Source organism: Synchiropus splendidus, chromosome 4 (genome assembly GCF_027744825.2).
Source record: "Synchiropus splendidus isolate RoL2022-P1 chromosome 4, RoL_Sspl_1.0, whole genome shotgun sequence".
NCBI lineage: Eukaryota > Metazoa > Chordata > Actinopteri > Syngnathiformes > Callionymidae > Synchiropus > Synchiropus splendidus.
Window position 1 is genome coordinate 2064127 of NC_071337.1, and position 16121 is coordinate 2080247.

General features: G+C 49.6%; 2 protein-coding genes across 5 annotated transcripts in view; one reads left to right on the top strand and one right to left on the bottom strand.

Annotated features, from left to right (window-relative positions):
* apaf1 (apoptotic peptidase activating factor 1) overlaps nucleotides 1–16121 on the bottom strand; it is a 41042-nt gene that overhangs the window by 12407 nt on the left and 12514 nt on the right. For 2 of the 4 annotated variants that reach the window (XM_053861986.1, XM_053861987.1), the window contains exons 17-25: nucleotides 15823–15969; nucleotides 15633–15761; nucleotides 15448–15573; nucleotides 14162–14281; nucleotides 13976–14101; nucleotides 7033–7158; nucleotides 4586–4717; nucleotides 4383–4508; nucleotides 1438–1563 (exon numbers count right to left, since the gene is read on the bottom strand). In XM_053861986.1, the coding sequence (XP_053717961.1) occupies nucleotides 1438–1563; nucleotides 4383–4508; nucleotides 4586–4717; nucleotides 7033–7158; nucleotides 13976–14101; nucleotides 14162–14281; nucleotides 15448–15573; nucleotides 15633–15761; nucleotides 15823–15969 (1158 nt within the window). Of the gene's footprint in view, nucleotides 1–1008; nucleotides 1167–1242; nucleotides 1330–1437; nucleotides 1564–1586; nucleotides 2815–4382; nucleotides 4509–4585; nucleotides 4718–7032; nucleotides 7159–13975; nucleotides 14102–14161; nucleotides 14282–15447; nucleotides 15574–15632; nucleotides 15762–15822; nucleotides 15970–16121 lie in introns of those variants that run through there. The other 2 variants (XR_008414346.1, XM_053861989.1) reach the window with 2 other exon arrangements.
* On the top strand, nucleotides 11202–14724 carry LOC128757018 (uncharacterized). The gene is made up of 2 exons (XM_053861990.1): nucleotides 11202–12258; nucleotides 13896–14724. The coding sequence occupies exon 1, from the start codon at nucleotides 11222–11224 to the stop codon at nucleotides 11987–11989; it is 768 nt and encodes a 255-aa protein (XP_053717965.1). The 5' UTR covers nucleotides 11202–11221; the 3' UTR covers nucleotides 11990–12258; nucleotides 13896–14724.

Below are 16121 nucleotides of genomic sequence, written 5' to 3' on the forward strand. Positions count from 1 at the left end.
CAAGCAAGAGCCACGATGAATATTGCCTCAGAGATGACTCTGTCTCTGCCTTTTAAGCCTCACACGAAAAGAAACAATGGTGGATCACGGGGTCTGCAACTTCCAGTGCCTGTATTTGAAGCATGTCTCCACAGCAGTTTCACATTTTTAGAGTCCATTTGCTGCGACGAAACCAAGGTGCTTCATGAAGCTTCAGCAGCTCGTGGTTAGACGAAGGAAGCGCTGAGCCTCACCCAGCAATGATGCACATGTTGTGGTTCGTGATGAAGCTTCATGAAGCAGAGTCAGTCTGCAGCGTAACCTTGTGTTGTACTTGGAGACCAAGACCAATGAGACCGAGACCAAACTGAATCCACGATCATAGGTCTATGAGTCATGTCGCGACAAACCTTTATTTCTGACTGCAAAAGAAACAGTCGCCATTTTCTCCAAACTAAATCAGGAAATGAAATGGAACAGTCTCGTGGTTTAATCTGGATTCAGTTTGGCCTCAGTCTGGTCTGGTCTGGTCTTTCTTTTAAACACGATGCTCTGAAAGCCAGGCTTTATGAGGCTTCGCCTGAAGGCTGAGCGGGTTGGCAGGTATAGGACCCTGATCTCAGCCAGACCTAGCCGACCCTCCAACACTTCCCCCGACTTTCCTCAACTTGTTTTTGTATCCTTGAAGTTTCACAGGCGACGGGAGCTTCTCGACAGCAGTGCGGCTGAGAAGCGCTCCAGATGGGTCACCATCACGACCACGATCATCAGAGCTTATGTCTGACGATGACACATCTTGCAGACGGCTATATTTAACGTTTGGCATGCTCTCATCTGCATGACTCACGTTTGTATCCATAGAAACAGAAGTGAAATTTCAGCACGCTGCATTACTGGCTGTGATGAATCCTGCAGATGATATTGAGTGAGACGTGGGGAGGTTCCGGCTGCAGACCCCTGATGCTGCACCTATCTGGACGGTGGCAGCGTGTTTGTTTGTGTCTAACTCATGAGGTGCTTCTCCTTCACCTCCTCCTGTCAGACATCTCCTCCTCTTCCTGAGCTCTCTCTCTCTCTCTCTCACGCTGGCTGCACCTCCTCCAGCCTGCCAGCCCGCTGCCTCCTCCTCTTTCATCTGCGCCCTCCTCTGAGTCGGAAGCCGTCCTGAGGAGTTAGTAACACTCCATCTGATGAGGCACGGTTTGAAATAGACGGGTTCATGGACAAGAGATGTTTGCAACACTTCAGCTGATTAGATGCAACCTGTCAAGCCGGGATACAGCCTCATAAATATCTCATTCTTCTCCCAACAGAATCACTTTGGACGGTGGATTCCGAGACAAACAGACGCTGCAGGGTTGAGCAGGCAGATAAAGATCGTACAAAAAGGCAGCGTTAAGAGTGGAGAATTCAGAGTTGAAACATAGAGACGATCCAAGGGACTTGTGAGGGACTCACCCGAATTTCCCCATTGTCGTCGCCGGTGGCCAGGCGGCGGCTGTCCCAGGAGAAGCGACTGCTCCTGACACACTCCTGGTGGCCCCTGAGAACGTGGACACAGTTCCAGGAGTCGCAGCGCCACAGCTGGTAACACAGGAGAGAGCGTGCTAAAGGAAGATACGCAGAGTTTGGAGGGGGAGACTGACACAGACAGACATGTTCTGTCACTCGTTCTCCCGAATATCTTGTTCCGTCACAACCCTCCAGTCAAGGAGGTCCTCACCTTGTCAGTCCTCGGGCTTTTCCAGCCATGTTGAATGTTCTTTACCCCAAATGACATACCAAGCAGGCAACCAGTGACTGGCAGCTCCACCAGCCAATCACATGAAAGATACGCCCTGGAACGTTTCAGCAAGGCGCGGTAGAACTGGGAAGGGGCAGGTTTGATAATCGCCCCACAACATCTCGGAATGGCACGAACAGTGGTGATGGAGAAGGAAGAGTACAACGGAGACGCGCCATTGCATGAAGGACAAGAGACAACGAAGAAGAGGAAAACCAGTGAGAAGAATGAGGACATGGAGAAGATGGGTGCGGTGAGCTCTTGTGGAGAAGACCCCATTGGAAATGCTGCAAGAGGAAGATCTGCTCTCATAAAACTACCAAGACCGAAGAACTCAGAGACACCGGCGCACTGAAAACCTTCTTTTCTAAGCTCCAAAAATGGTGAAGAAACGCATTGCCACACAGATATGACATGTTTTAGAAACTGGGCTTTAATGTCTGAAATATATTCTCCTCGAGTTTCTGCTGCAGACACTGTGGCTCAAGTTTCAAGTGAAAATATCGGTTTGGGACAAGCATGACCATGTACTGTACTGTATGTCAGTGAGATATTGATCATCATAAAGCACTTACTGGGATCTCGGGAAGCAAGAACATACGTTATGCAAGAATAGTCACCAAAATGTTACTCTAAAGAACTCCATAAGTACTGAATATTAAGAGGAAATGAGCAAGTAACTAGTTGATTACCGGTTATTACATGTTCCCTAATCCAAAGTGTTGTGTCCTGTGTCCATCCAAAGAGCTCCAAAGCTACAATAAACCCAAGGTTTACACACTGACAAGAGTCTCGCCAGGAGTTATGATGAACATCAGCATCATTTAGCAAGTCTGGAGCAGGTCCACGTCCAGCAGCAGGTCATGAACAGCAGCGCTTTCTATCAAGACATATTGGGCAGATCGCCATGACATCACACAGAGAGCGATATGGATTAAAAAAACAGACCACATTGCTGGAAGTGATGTATATTTTGGCAGTATTTACCATCAGGATCAGTGGTCTCTTCAACACAGGACATCAGCAGCCCCCGACAGGCGGACCTCACTTGACTAAATTAGATGGAATGTTCTTGTCAACATAGTAAACAAGTGCATATTTGAATGTTCACAGTCTGCCCTTCTGTTCCTGTCTGCCTTTTCAACCCCATAATCACCGACAAGGACTGCACCTGGAGGTCGATAACAGCAGCGGAGACACCGGGGTACGGCTGGCTCCTTCCTTCTGACCTCTAAACAAACAGTCGCCTATTCACAGCCATGGCTGGGGCGGGGGAGGGGGAAGGGCCGACTATGTGCCTTGGCCTCACACCAAATTACACAACACACACCTCGATTATCGTCCCGGCCAAATCTATAAAACAGACATCCACTCGCTGAGCTGCCAGTTTGGCAGCGGACACGTTGGCAGTTCCCTGCTGTAGCCAGCATCCCCCTAGAAGCAGAGTCGCTCCTGACCTTGTGGAAAATGGTTCAGAGCTCCTCATTTTGGGGACTGGAGGTCGGTTTATCACTTGGTTTAGTGTCATCAAGTCTATTAGGCTTACATAAGTAGCGGCCATAGGGAAGGCTGGGGTCACGGGCCAGTGGCCCTGAGGACACAGTCCTCAACAGGACAAGCTTCACATTCCATAACCATGTCCAACAGAAGGATCCAAATAAATATGTGATGGATGCGCAAACAAAGTCGACCAGGGAGGAGGGGGTCTTCAGACTGGACCTTCAGGTCTCACTGGGAAGTCGAGTGAAAAACCTGCTCTGTCAAAGCTGAGGCCAGGATAAAAAGGGAGGGAGGTTTTACCCGGGAAGCTGGAGAGATCTGAACACAGGAGGAGGAGGGACTTTAAGTCTCCTCTCAGGTATCCTGAGGTCACAAGTGAGGGAAAGATGAGGTGAGATGGATGGATCAATGGACTCTGGAAGGGGCAGTCGTGGAGAAAAAAAGAGCTGAGCCAAAAGCTCACAATCCACAGGTAGTTCTGAAAGAACAAGATGGTGGCTGAAACGTGTTTTCTTCAAAGGATGTCTGGACTCTCCCACACAGAGGAGGTAAGAAGCTCAGGCATCAGGGAGAGCCTCAGTGAAGAGGTGCCGCTCTTCCACATCAACATAAGTGACTTGAGGTGACTGGGACGTCTCCCGAACCTTGCCAGGTGAGGAGGAATTGGGAGGAGGCCCCGGGGCAGACCCCCGGCTCAATGGAAAGATGGCAAGGAATGAATGCCCGGGCTGGAGAGACCAGTCTGGGCTTCTGCGCTGCAGCTGCTGCCTCTGCAATGTGACCTGCAGCGGTCCGAGGGTGTTTTTGAGACGCAGGACGGAAAACAAAGTTTATTTTCCACAAACAAAAAGTCACTGATTTCATGAAAGTCAGGACAAAGTCGAGCGCAGCAGTGATGGAAACACTCCACGTCTAGTGGATCAGGCTGCTAAGCTCTCGGGTGATCGGGTCAAGGATCTGCAAAGAGACTGAAAACCGGAGGTCGTGGGAGGACTCGGCGCCAACTCACCAGGCACCGCAGCAGTTGTGAGGGATTTAGAGGGAAGGATGCGTCATAGGTCACAGAGCCGCTGGCAGAGTAAACAGCTATGAGGATGAAAGTGTTTGTGTGTGAGTTAACCTTTGCCGCCTTGTCAGCAGAGGTGGTGACGAAGAGGGAACTGTCCGGCGAGACGTGGCAGGAGAGAACGGCTCCGTGGTGGGCCTCAATGTCCTGCACCTTTTCTCCACTTCTGTAATCCCACATCTTTGAGACGGGCGGGAGAAACAAAGCTTCAGGAGGAGCTGCGGTCCATGGAATCACAGGTGCGTTTACAGATTTACCTTCACGGTGCCATCAAACGACCAGGAGAGAAGCCTGCTGTCAGCCAGGGACGAGGAGACCAGAGAGAAGCACCGGATCTGCTCCGTGTGCCCCTGCAAAGCCAGACACTCTCCGGACCGCCACTGCCAGACCTGTGGACGACCACATGAAGAGGAAATCAGAATCCAATCTGGACCTGTGTGTCATTCATCAAACAAGGACAACGTTTGCATTCAAGATCAGCTGCCTCAACCACGTTCACGCAGCGCCACGATCAGGCCAAGACTTCGCTCAGCCCTCCCCAGGTGGATTCAGGAAGATGCCGGAGGACAGTTCACGGTCCTTCAGATACAACGTCATTATCCACTAGAAAAGCACATAGAGCGCGCCGACCTCCAAATAACACTCAAGGATTGTGACGGATCTGCTCCCCAACTCTGGAACACACTCCCACTGGCCATCAGAAACATCGACTGTCTCTCTCTCTCTCACACTTCAGATCCCAGTCTGAAAGAAAGGAGCTCTTAAATATAACGCATGGTCGTTGTTTTTGTTTTGGTCAGCAGCTGTGCAGCCCTCCTGACCATGAAGATGAAGAACAAATCTAGGAGAACAGATAGTGTCACCACAGTGGCATGGAAGTGGGTTTGAGCTCATGATCTGAGGGTACGTTGGGTCTGATACAGTCAAGCTTAGCTCTAAGCAGAGCCACACGAGTGACTGACCCGTCTGGAACCCCAGAACACCACCCAAACTGAGTCGTCTCACCCTTGTCTCTTTATCAACACTACATGTGAATTGCATTTAAATAGAGAACCGCTTGAGTTATCAACCCCCGGAGATTGATCACATGACCCCCTCGAGCAGCATTCCAGATCAGATACAGTTGCTCTGATCAAAGGGGTGGCACCGGGACAGCACAGACCTCTGCCCAGGCCCCAGCCTCCTTTTTACATCCATAAGATTTTTTTCTTGCCAATGTCCTCCTCAGATCTAGAGTTAAACATTCTGAATGCAATGACCTCACACGGACAGCAGGTGGCAGTATTCCTACAGCGCTCCTATGAGACACACACAGGAGAGGCCGTGAAGAAGAAGCAGGTCTGCAGGGCATGCATGAGAAAAACTTCACAGCGTGGTTAAAGCCACAACATGTCTCCATAGTCGCATGATAACTGCTTGATTATTAGATAGTATCACGTCAAAAAAGTCGGCTTTTTATTATTCATACAATAATGAACTTCATCGGCTGCCAGGTCCTTGTCAGGCGTAATAATATTTGTTTATTCCAGCGGGGAGAAGCTTTGTTCGTGATGTGTCTGTCATTATTGCCTCCTCACCTCTTACCTTGCTGTGTGTACCAGTCTTCGAGCACTTTATTACGGACATGGTATTTCGAGGTGGATGCTATATAGGGCCCCCTCCTCCTCCTTGAAATTTGAAGAGAGCTGGTCATGCGACCGGATATATCTCATTGAAAATGAATGGAGGAATCCAAACCAGAACTCCACCAAGTCCAAGTCAGTTTCTAGCCAACCTCAAATGCTTTATTGAAATTGTGTGCCTAGTTCACAGCCTGAAGGATTGGCCTTTACCACTCTGTGGATGGTGGAGGTTTAAAACAGCTAATCTAATGGAGCATGTGGCTTCCTGATACAGACAGGGCCACAGTGAGAATGATGCTTTGGTCAGAGCAAGGCGATCTGTGGTGAGGAAAGATGATCTTATCCTGGAGCATCAACCGCACATCTCAATATTCCGCTGGCCTGTGACGGAGCTCGTCCGTATTCTGAGCCACCCCCCTCCACCCACTGATGGAACGGCGCTGAAAGTCACTTAGGGGATCATTCCTTCTCAGAAACGGTGTTTCCAGTGTGACAAAACCAACCTCACCACATCACTGGATCTGCGGGGTGCATCTGCATTTACATCTAAATCGCTTCATTTCCTGGACAGCATGTGTCAAACGGTGTGAATTTGAACGGCTCCTAAAGAGGTGCTGGACAGCAATGGCGAGGCTGCATGAATACAGATCAAGCTGCTGAACTGACAGTGGGGTACGGACGTGCTGCAGAGGGCTGGCTCCTCTGAAGAAGGGAGAGATAAAGCCAGTGGAGGAGGAGCAGATGAGAGAGGCAGCAGAGCATGAACAATGCGAGTTGACAGAGCGGAACAGCCTGACATACTGTATGAACACACAGTACGGCTGCAGCGATAGCCAGAGGTTGATAAATAGATACGTAGGCAGTGAGACAACGATGGACGGCAGATGATGAGGGAGGAAAAGATGCAAGGTGATTCTGCAAAGACGCCAACTGAGAGGAAGAGTAGGCAATCGATGGAAAAGAAGAGGAATGTGGGGCCGGTCAGGTGAGGGGTGAAAGAACATGTCGAGGGAGGAGATAAATGTGAGTGAGACGGAGCCAGACGAGAAGAAAGGGATCGATGAGGGGATGGTCCGACTCACCCTGATGCTGGTGTCCTCAGACGAGGTGATGAGCGTCTGGCCGTCCCCGACAAACTGGCAGTGAAGGACTGTCTTGGTGTGTCCCAGCAGGGTGGCCACCAGACTCCCAGAAGGCAGCTCCAGAACCTGCAGGACCAGAGTGAAACCAGGATCAAGCAACATGTGAAACAAAAAAAAACATGTTCATTAGTCAACTTGACGTGTGGAGCTGGGTCGTCGAAACAAGACAGGAACGTGTGTGCAGCGCTGGCTCGGCCTGGGCAGGGCCACAGAGAGAAACCTGTCAGCCGCTCTCACCCAGCCTCACAAGGTCGCGAAGAAAACAAGTTCAGCCAAGAGCCGCTGAAGTTGGAGAAGTAACTAACATACAAATGAGGCTCTGGCTTCCGAGATTTATTCGCCTTGGAACTGGATTGTGACAGTCGGAGACGCAGCAGAGAATCCATCTTTGTTTTGATTAAAGGAACGATCAGCTTCGCGATGCCAACTCCTGACACATCAATGGTTCGCAGCACTTCATTACTCAAACACTCAGCAGCAGCAGCAGGTCTCTGGGGAGGATCGGTGCACGCAGAAAGACCCTAACAGCAACGTGATCAACACATCTACCTATTTTTAATCACCGCAAACTGACACGTCAAGTCGAGCTGAAGGGCTGTGAAAAACAATACCGAGGCGCCCCCTTGTGTTTGCTGGGGGGACTGCAAATCAGACAGCGAAGGAATTCTGTCACGTGACAATAGTTTTCTGGATTCTGGTTAAGGTTAGGGATGATATCTCACGTTAGAATTTAGATGTTAATATATGTGTGGGTGGGAACTTTTCACGCATCAGAATACATATCTGACAACTTTAACCATTGACTCACAGTGAAATCACCATCTAACATGTAGCACTGTGGGGTGATGAGGAGCAGCTCCATCACGCTTCAGCAAAACTCTAAACACAATAGTGCTGAATATTAGCGACATGAGCTGGCCATAAGCCAAGATCATTTTTCGCTTGTAAGAAGTAAGAAGAAGTTATGACATCAGTGTACACCCGTAGAAAAAAAAGTACATCCGACAACCTTATTTTAGTTCAATAATCGACTTACCTGTTACCTGTCTGCCATTTTTTCCTGCAGTGTCAACATGTAGTCTTTGGACAGACTCCCTTAATACGGTCGGATCCGACCATGACCACCAGCTACTCTTGGTTTCTCACTACGCCTCCACCAACCATCCTCTCTGAACAGGTTTGCACAGGTACTGACTGCTGCAATCCAGAAACAGCCCTCCCAAAATGTAGCGACACTCTTGAATATGAGCAACTGTGAGAGTCCAGCGGAACAAAACCACTGAGCACATGACATCACACTTGTCCTAGTGACATCACGAGTGGCCAGGTGACACAGCTGGTGACATAGGCGCTGCACTATTAATATATAAGGGGATATCCTCTGGCTCCAAGAGCTACAGCCATCAGACAAACAAAATGGGCAGCCAGATTTATCAGGCAATCTATGAGGCTCATTTTCCAGAACTCCAGAGGGATCCTCCGAAAGTCAGCCAACAGGCCCTGCAGGACTATGACCTTTATTTGAAACTGAAAAAGAGGGACATGCAGGAAACTCAAGCGGTGAAGGTCTCCGCAGCACAACAGGTCCACGCGGTGTCCACCAAGTCGACAGCTCACCACACAAACAAATCCAAAAGGCAGAACATCATACCTCGCTTCTCTAAAGAGAAGAACAGCCTGCTGTCTGAAGTCAAGATGGTGGAAAAAGTATTTGAAGTTCAGAAACGAGAGACAAGTGCTAAGATTGCCCAGCACATGGTGGAAAACATCCAGATGAAGGTGGCCCTCGGTAAAGCCATTGAAGAACTGAAGAGCCAGAAACAGCAGTGGGAGGTGGAGAAGTACCACCTCCAGGTCCGGCAGCAGGAGGAAACGGCCAGCCTCATCGCAGCGCTGGAGCAGACGCATCAAGATCTGATGTACGAGAGACACAAGTGGCAGCAGATCCCGTCTCTTCTGGCCAAGCAGCAGGAGGAACTGGACCGTCTCATGGCGTCGCTCAACCAGGCCCACGAGGAGGAGATACAGCAGCGAGAGAGGTGGAAGGAGGAGAAGTCGCTTCTGCTGGCCCAACACCGAAAGGAAATAGCTGTTCTGGAGGCCGACCTGCACCAGGTTCATGAGGACACGGCTCACGAGAGGTGCCAGTGGCAGAAGGAGAAGTCCTCCCTCCTGAAGTCTCTCCGTGTCACAGAGAACCCGCAGGTAAAGTGAGCCGCGCTCGGACTGGAGCTACATTTGTGAAGGACACCAAGGATTGACACTCCTTTAAAGCAGAGATGACATCCATGCAGGATTTGGTAGGGTTTCTGGTCCGCTGACTCAGATCACAGCGGGCGGCACGAGAGATCACACGGACTGGGACGTGTCACGGGGAGGAAGGATCCCACAGCCAGTTCCTCGTGAGGTGTGAAGGGCCTTCTACACAGAGTTGGTCCTCACGAGTCACACAAGCCCATCGTTGGCAGATGCCGGAGGCGTTTTGTGGGCAAGAACAGTCGTGTTGACAAACCCAGGTGCACGCCTCCTTAGGCGGACGAGATGCCGACGATGCATCCTTTTTAACCTCGTACAAGCAAACCACTGCGCCAGAACAATCTGAACCCTCAGGAGGTCAGGGTTCACAGACGGGTTAGTGGTGCGTACGCACACAATCCACACCAGTAGGAAATAAAATTTGAGATGTTAATGCCCAAGGAATTGTTTATTGATCTGTGCAAATGTCAACAAGCCTGTTATTATTTGATCATTACACATAAGTTGGTCGGTGATGAACTGCCCTTCATGATGAATGGAGTCCAGTGAGAAGATACCGAGGCAAACAGCTAAGGCTGATGAAAGACTGACTGAAAAGGAGTCAAAAAGATAAGATGATGAAATGGGAAAATAGAGAGGCCACTCTGCGGAGTGACGGGACTTTGTGGAAGGAAAAGGTTCAGTCACATGACCATCATTGATGGTGAAACTGCTGAGTTGTAGGACGAGTCCATAGTGGAGCATGTGTTCATTGTGAGTCAACAGTGGGACTGGGGTAGAGAAGGTCAGAAGGGGCCGCACTGTGTCTCTGGAGAAGGCCGATGATAGAGGAAGACAGGTACTGTATGGGGAAGTCAGGAGCACCGGAGAAGGATGTGAGGGTTGCGCAGGACATGTATGAGGTCAGTGAGACGTGTTGCAGGAGTGATGGGGGTGAGAGCAGGAGTCCATCAGGGATCAGCTCTTCTCGTCTGCTATTGTTACAGACGGACTGTAAGGGACGAGTCTCTGCGGACTATAATGTTTTCTGACGATATAGTGATCTGTAGTGAGGGTAAAGATGAGTTGGAGGAGAAGCTGACGAGGAAGGAAGCTCAGTAGAATGCATGTGTGAATGAGACAGAGGAGGCGGGTCAGAGAAAAGGGATGCGTCAGAGTAATGGAGGTGAGGAGGAGAGTACAGGTGGGACGGGACAGGTGAAGCCAACTGTCAGGGGTGATCTGTGACAGTAGTGAGACCTGCCACAATGTTTGGTTCAGAGACAGCAGCTCCGACAGGAAGCAGAGGACTAGGGACTAGGACGGACCAGATCAGAACCAGTATATCAGAGGGACTTGTGGAGAAGTTTGGAGACAAACTGAGGTGTTTCAGACGCATGGGGAGGAGAGACAGAGAACCTGTTGGACCAAGAATGTTGACAGAAGAAGCCAACCATTGAGGTTCCTGGATGTCATGAAGAGCCGACTAGAGAAGAGGGTGAAGACAGGTGAAGGAGGGGGAGGCTGACTTGCAGTGGAAATGTTGACAAACAGAAGCTCACTAACAGGTCTATCAGTCTTTCAAGGTCTGGACATAGTCCACAGCTACATCTCATCAGACGAACAATGTTGCACTAAACTGTTGCTCGGAAAAAGGCGTGAACCATTTTCATCTCAACTTTGTGTTGAAATGTGGGGCTTCATTCATAGGTACAGCAAAATTATTTGTTTGTAATGTTGTCCTACTCCTTCTTTAATATCAAAGACAATCCAGTCGACTTCTGCCTTTATTATCTAACGAGCGCCTTATTGACATCAGAGCTGACACAATCCTGGAATTCTTGATAAATGAGGGCATTTCTTCCAGTCCTCTTGTCATCTACATGAAATCAGAATGGACAGCCAGGTTTTTCAGGACATTTCTGAGGTGGACTGTGCTGATCTGCAGAGGGATTTCAGCCCCAGCAAGCATGCTGGGAATGAGGTCTATGTGAAGCTGAGGAAGAAGGGCAACAGGGGAGCACACTCTTGGAAAGCGGCTGAGAAATCAAGCAGCCCAAATAAGCCTTCTGGCAAGAAGCACAAGCAGACGTCTCGCCTCTCGAAGGAGAAGGAGGGATTGCTCGCTGAAGTGAAGATGGCTGTGAAGAATTTTGAAAAAGAAGCCAACGCTAAAGTCGGCCAGCAAAAGAAGGAGAACTTCCAGATCAAACTTGCCCTGAAAAGAGTTGAGGAGGACCTGGAGAGGAAGAAACAGCAGTGGGAGGTGGAGAGGTCCAGCCTGCTGGCCTGGCAGCAGGAGGGTCTTGTAGCTGCGGTGGAGCACGCCCAGCAGGTTCTGATGAACGAGAGACACCACTGGCAGTGCATGGCCACCCAACTGGCGTGGCAGGAGCGGGAGTCAGCGTGTCTCAGCGCAGCCCTCAACCAGGCTCGCAAGGACCTCTCAAACCAGACGAAGCTGTGGGAGGAGGAGAAGTCCTCCCTGCTGGCCCAGCACCAGGAGGAAGTCTCCGGCCTGGTGGCTGACCTTGAGCAGGCCAAGAAAGACTTGATGAGTGAGAGAAACAAGTGGAGGGAGGAGAAGGCGTCGCTTGAGAGGAACTCAGAGGAGCAGCGGGGGACGGACCCAGTCGAGGGTCGGACTCCAAAACAGCTTTGAAGATCTCCTCTCTCTCATCCCACAGAAAGGAACAATACTGTTTAGGATTTTTGAATACAGTCGGCGATCGTAACACAGTAGTATTACCAGTAACCTTCACAGGGGAACATGAACATGAAGTAGAAAACCTCAATGAGAAACTACCAATGTCATGTAGGAACAAAAACCAAGTCAATAAAGACACAAAACAAGGTCCTTTCACTCATCAACCAGCGCCATCGGGTTGCCGAGTTGCAACGCTTTTATCTTCCAGATATCTTGCAGCACAGGTAAGAGGTCGCGACACCAGGCAACAAACACCGTGTCATTAGATCTGTCAAACACTAGGGGCCTCAAACTTATCAACAGGGCCACCACAGGCTCAGTGTCTTCAGAGGGGTCCTCAGATCACTTGCCTCCGTCCTCAGCATTAATTCAAGCCATGTCAATAACAAACACAGATGATGTTATTTATTGATGCATGAAAAGTATGGCTGTTCCAATCAGGTTTTTAGCTGCTGATCACAGACGCGTCATATGGTTTGGCTATCAATTTCTAATGAGACCTTCTGGTTACATGAGGTGGAGAAATGAACCATAAAACTGCCCTCATTTGGACAAACATGTTATATTTATCCCAAAACCTTGAGCAACTATTCAGTCAAAAGGAGCACTGAAAACGCTGTCACTTACATTGTTGACCCCTTCAATAGTGTTTCCCCTGCCATGTATTACTGTTGAATGCGCTGCAGGGTGAGTGGGGTCAGGGTCAGGGTCAGGGTCAGGGTCAGGGTCAGGGTTAGGGTCAGGGTCAGGGTCAGGGTCAGGACATCGGTTGAACAATGAAAGGCAGGATCTGCATTTCCCGATCACATGATTCTGGGTGGATATCGGCCGATCGTGATCGGTGGCTGATCGATTGGAGCATCTCTAACTATAGAGTAGTTACATGACATGTTGGTATGGATGCAAGCCTCTCGGACCTGTAGCAGAGAGACCGCCAACTCGACATTAGGAAGCTAGCAGGTTAGCTTCTAACACTGCGTGCTCCGTGATAACAAGTGATCATTAGCATGATTGAGGACATCTCAATGCCTTGCCGGGATCATCAGGTTCATACTGGCCCAGGAGCAGCCAGTAACCAGGTCCCAGTCACAGCTGTCCACCAGAGACACAACAACACAGCGATCCAGGCGCCTCAGCCATTATGACCACAACCATCTCAACCACTGACATCCACACTGTAACAGGGTAACAAGCACCTGTCCATCTGGCCCTCCTCGGGACTGCATTGGCGTAATGAACCAAATACACCTCCTGTTTCGGCAGTCTTCCTCTTCCTTGCTCCCTCCTCCTCTTAGTAGCTCCATGTACTTCATAGCATCCCTGTGTGTAACATAGCTAGTCCTGAAGGTCAGGGTTCACTGGGGTGTGGGAGCAATACTGTATGTTCTTGACCTGAAGCGTCCCAGCATTGACCGCAAGGTTTCATTGGCCCTCAGTATGGATATATTACATGGCATCATATCGTCCGCGTCACATGGTAGTGACGCTGCAGTCTGTTGATGACATTCACAGCATTTAAAAAGAAGCGCTTGACTCCAATTTAAACGAAAATCACTTTGAGTTAGGACACCTCTCAATGGAGAAGCGGGAGGGATAGAAATGTGCCATCTACGGAACAGTGACAGGGAACTGCGAGTAATGATGCTAGCTAACCACCAAACCTTCAACAAACCTGCAAACATATCAGTGAAGCATTTGTACCTTGAGTTTACGCACATTCCCAAGGCAAAGTCCAACATACAAATTCACTCATGAAGTTTACTGACCACTCAAGACAAAGAGGGGGGGCCTCGAGGGGGCCACACCCAATGCTAAAATGGGACCCCCTAGCGGCAGGATTTTAAAGCATTGTGTACTTTAGCCGTGTAGGTGACATGGATCAGAGGTCACCGACGCGTGCAGCGGTTCTACAGGATTAAAGGACGACAGGTGCCAAAGTACCTCCACTGTTCCGTCTTCCTGCCCGAGGACCACAGCGAAGGGCTCCAGAGACAGACTGGTGCACCGAATCCTGGACGCCTTTTCCTCAGACTGGTGCAGGATGGACCCTGAGATGCTCTCACGCACCTGGGAAACAGGAAACTGCTGGGACCACCGTGACCCTGATGTCAGGAAGGTGAAACTGACCTGGAGTCTGTTGCAGTTGTCAGCAGCAGACACAATGATCTGCTCGCCGGTGAAAAGACAGTCGGAGTCTCGTTTCAGACTGACGGCGGAGGTCGTGTGCACCTTCTCTGTCTTCCACAGCTGCACACAACACAAGAGTGACCCCCACTTTCAGATTTCATGATCACAAAGATTCTACTTTGATTGAGGACAATGTGTTTGTACGAGACATTGTAGTTGAATACTGAATAATATGGAAATTGAAGAGGAAGCAGATGAACCTGGTTGTTAAGCCTCACTTGTCCACGACACAGAACCTGTTTCACAAAATAGCTGACGTGGAAAAATGTAAGAAATCTATGGCTTTATTTATCACATATTTTCATTGCAAATTATTTGGATGTCCTGTCGAATTCTGGAGGGAGACAGACAAAACAATATTTATACGACACAGTGTCTGTGTCGAACTGCTATGTGAGTGCTGGGTGTCGCACCCGCAGCTCTGTGTGTGTGTGTGTCGCTCACGTTTGTGAGTGCGTGAGCAGCAATGTCATACCTCCGAACATACGACCATATCTTCCTTAACTGACCCGACTTTTATGTTTCTACAATAAATGGATTGCAAAGGATGGTGAGTAGAAAATGTGTAACCTTTCCATTTTATTGCCACAGAGCTGCACCTCCTTACAATGGGAGTGAATCGAGCCGGGTTTGGCAGCACATTTGTGAGTCTTGCACAAATTCTGAATATGCTGCAGTGTTCCTGAGCACATCATACGTGAGAGGACAAGTGTGACTGCAAAACCGGAGGAATTCATGTTTCTGTGGGGAACTATTTGCTCACAGCAGTTGAAGGAAAATGATTTTTTGGCTTGAATTTTCTGCTCTGCTCCTCTCTAGCAGACCCGATTACACACGGCCAGCTTTTATCCAAATCTTGTGCGGCTTGAGGCACAAAAACTACACGACTTGGCTGAGATTTCAAATTTTAGGCCAATAGAGGAGGGGTGCGGCTACGTTTTAAGCTTTCAATGGAGTTTCTGGGCGGAAGTGTGGAGGAGCGGCAAGCTGTTGAAGTGGTGGAGGTTTTTTTGTCCTCCTCCCTTTCATTTTTGAACAGCATGATGAAAACTCTAGGAGGGCAAAGCAAAAAAGGTGGTGGAAGAACGTTGAGGGTGTCGGGACTTTCCAGTGTCAGTAATGCACTGGGGAGCTCGAACTGGGGCAGTAAAAACACACAATGTGTGGCCATAAAGAACAACTCACTGACTATCATCCCGACATAATCCTCCATTAAACACACTTACTCGCACGGTTTGGTCGTCGGAGCACGACAGCAGTTGTGAGCCATCAGAGGAAAACTGGACGCGCTGGACCCAGCTCAAGTGTCCGCTGCAGTCTGCCATCTTTTTATTAGCCTCCCAGTCCCAGAGCTGAAAGAGCAGGACAGATGAGTGACGGTTCAGGAGCCTGTTGAACACGTGGTCCACACCTCCACAGCATAGTTGGAGTAGGCGACGGCCAGCAGGCTGCTGGTCGGACAAGCGTGGCAGTACTGAACCGTGCTGAGACGGTTGGTTTTGATCTCCAGCAACAAGTCGGACGTCTCCACCTCGAACACCTGGGAAACAGATTGATGAGTGATGATGGGAAACCTGCGCACCGACGTCGACAACACTCACCAACACAGCATTTCTGGCTGCACATATGAGGCGTTTGCAGTCGGCCGTCCAGGTGCTGCACTTGACCATGACCTCCTCGATGCTCTCCGAGCACATGTCCCTGACATTGATCGTCCTCCATTCATTTGCAGATGACACGTGGAACAGCTGAAGACACGGAAAGCGTTCGCCGATGATCCGATGTAGAAAACTGAAACACCATCTGAAGCAGAGACTCTGAACTCTGCGCTCTAATATCTGTCAATACTGCAGACCAGCACGCGTGTCCAGAGTCACTCAGGCTTCTCGACATAATAACA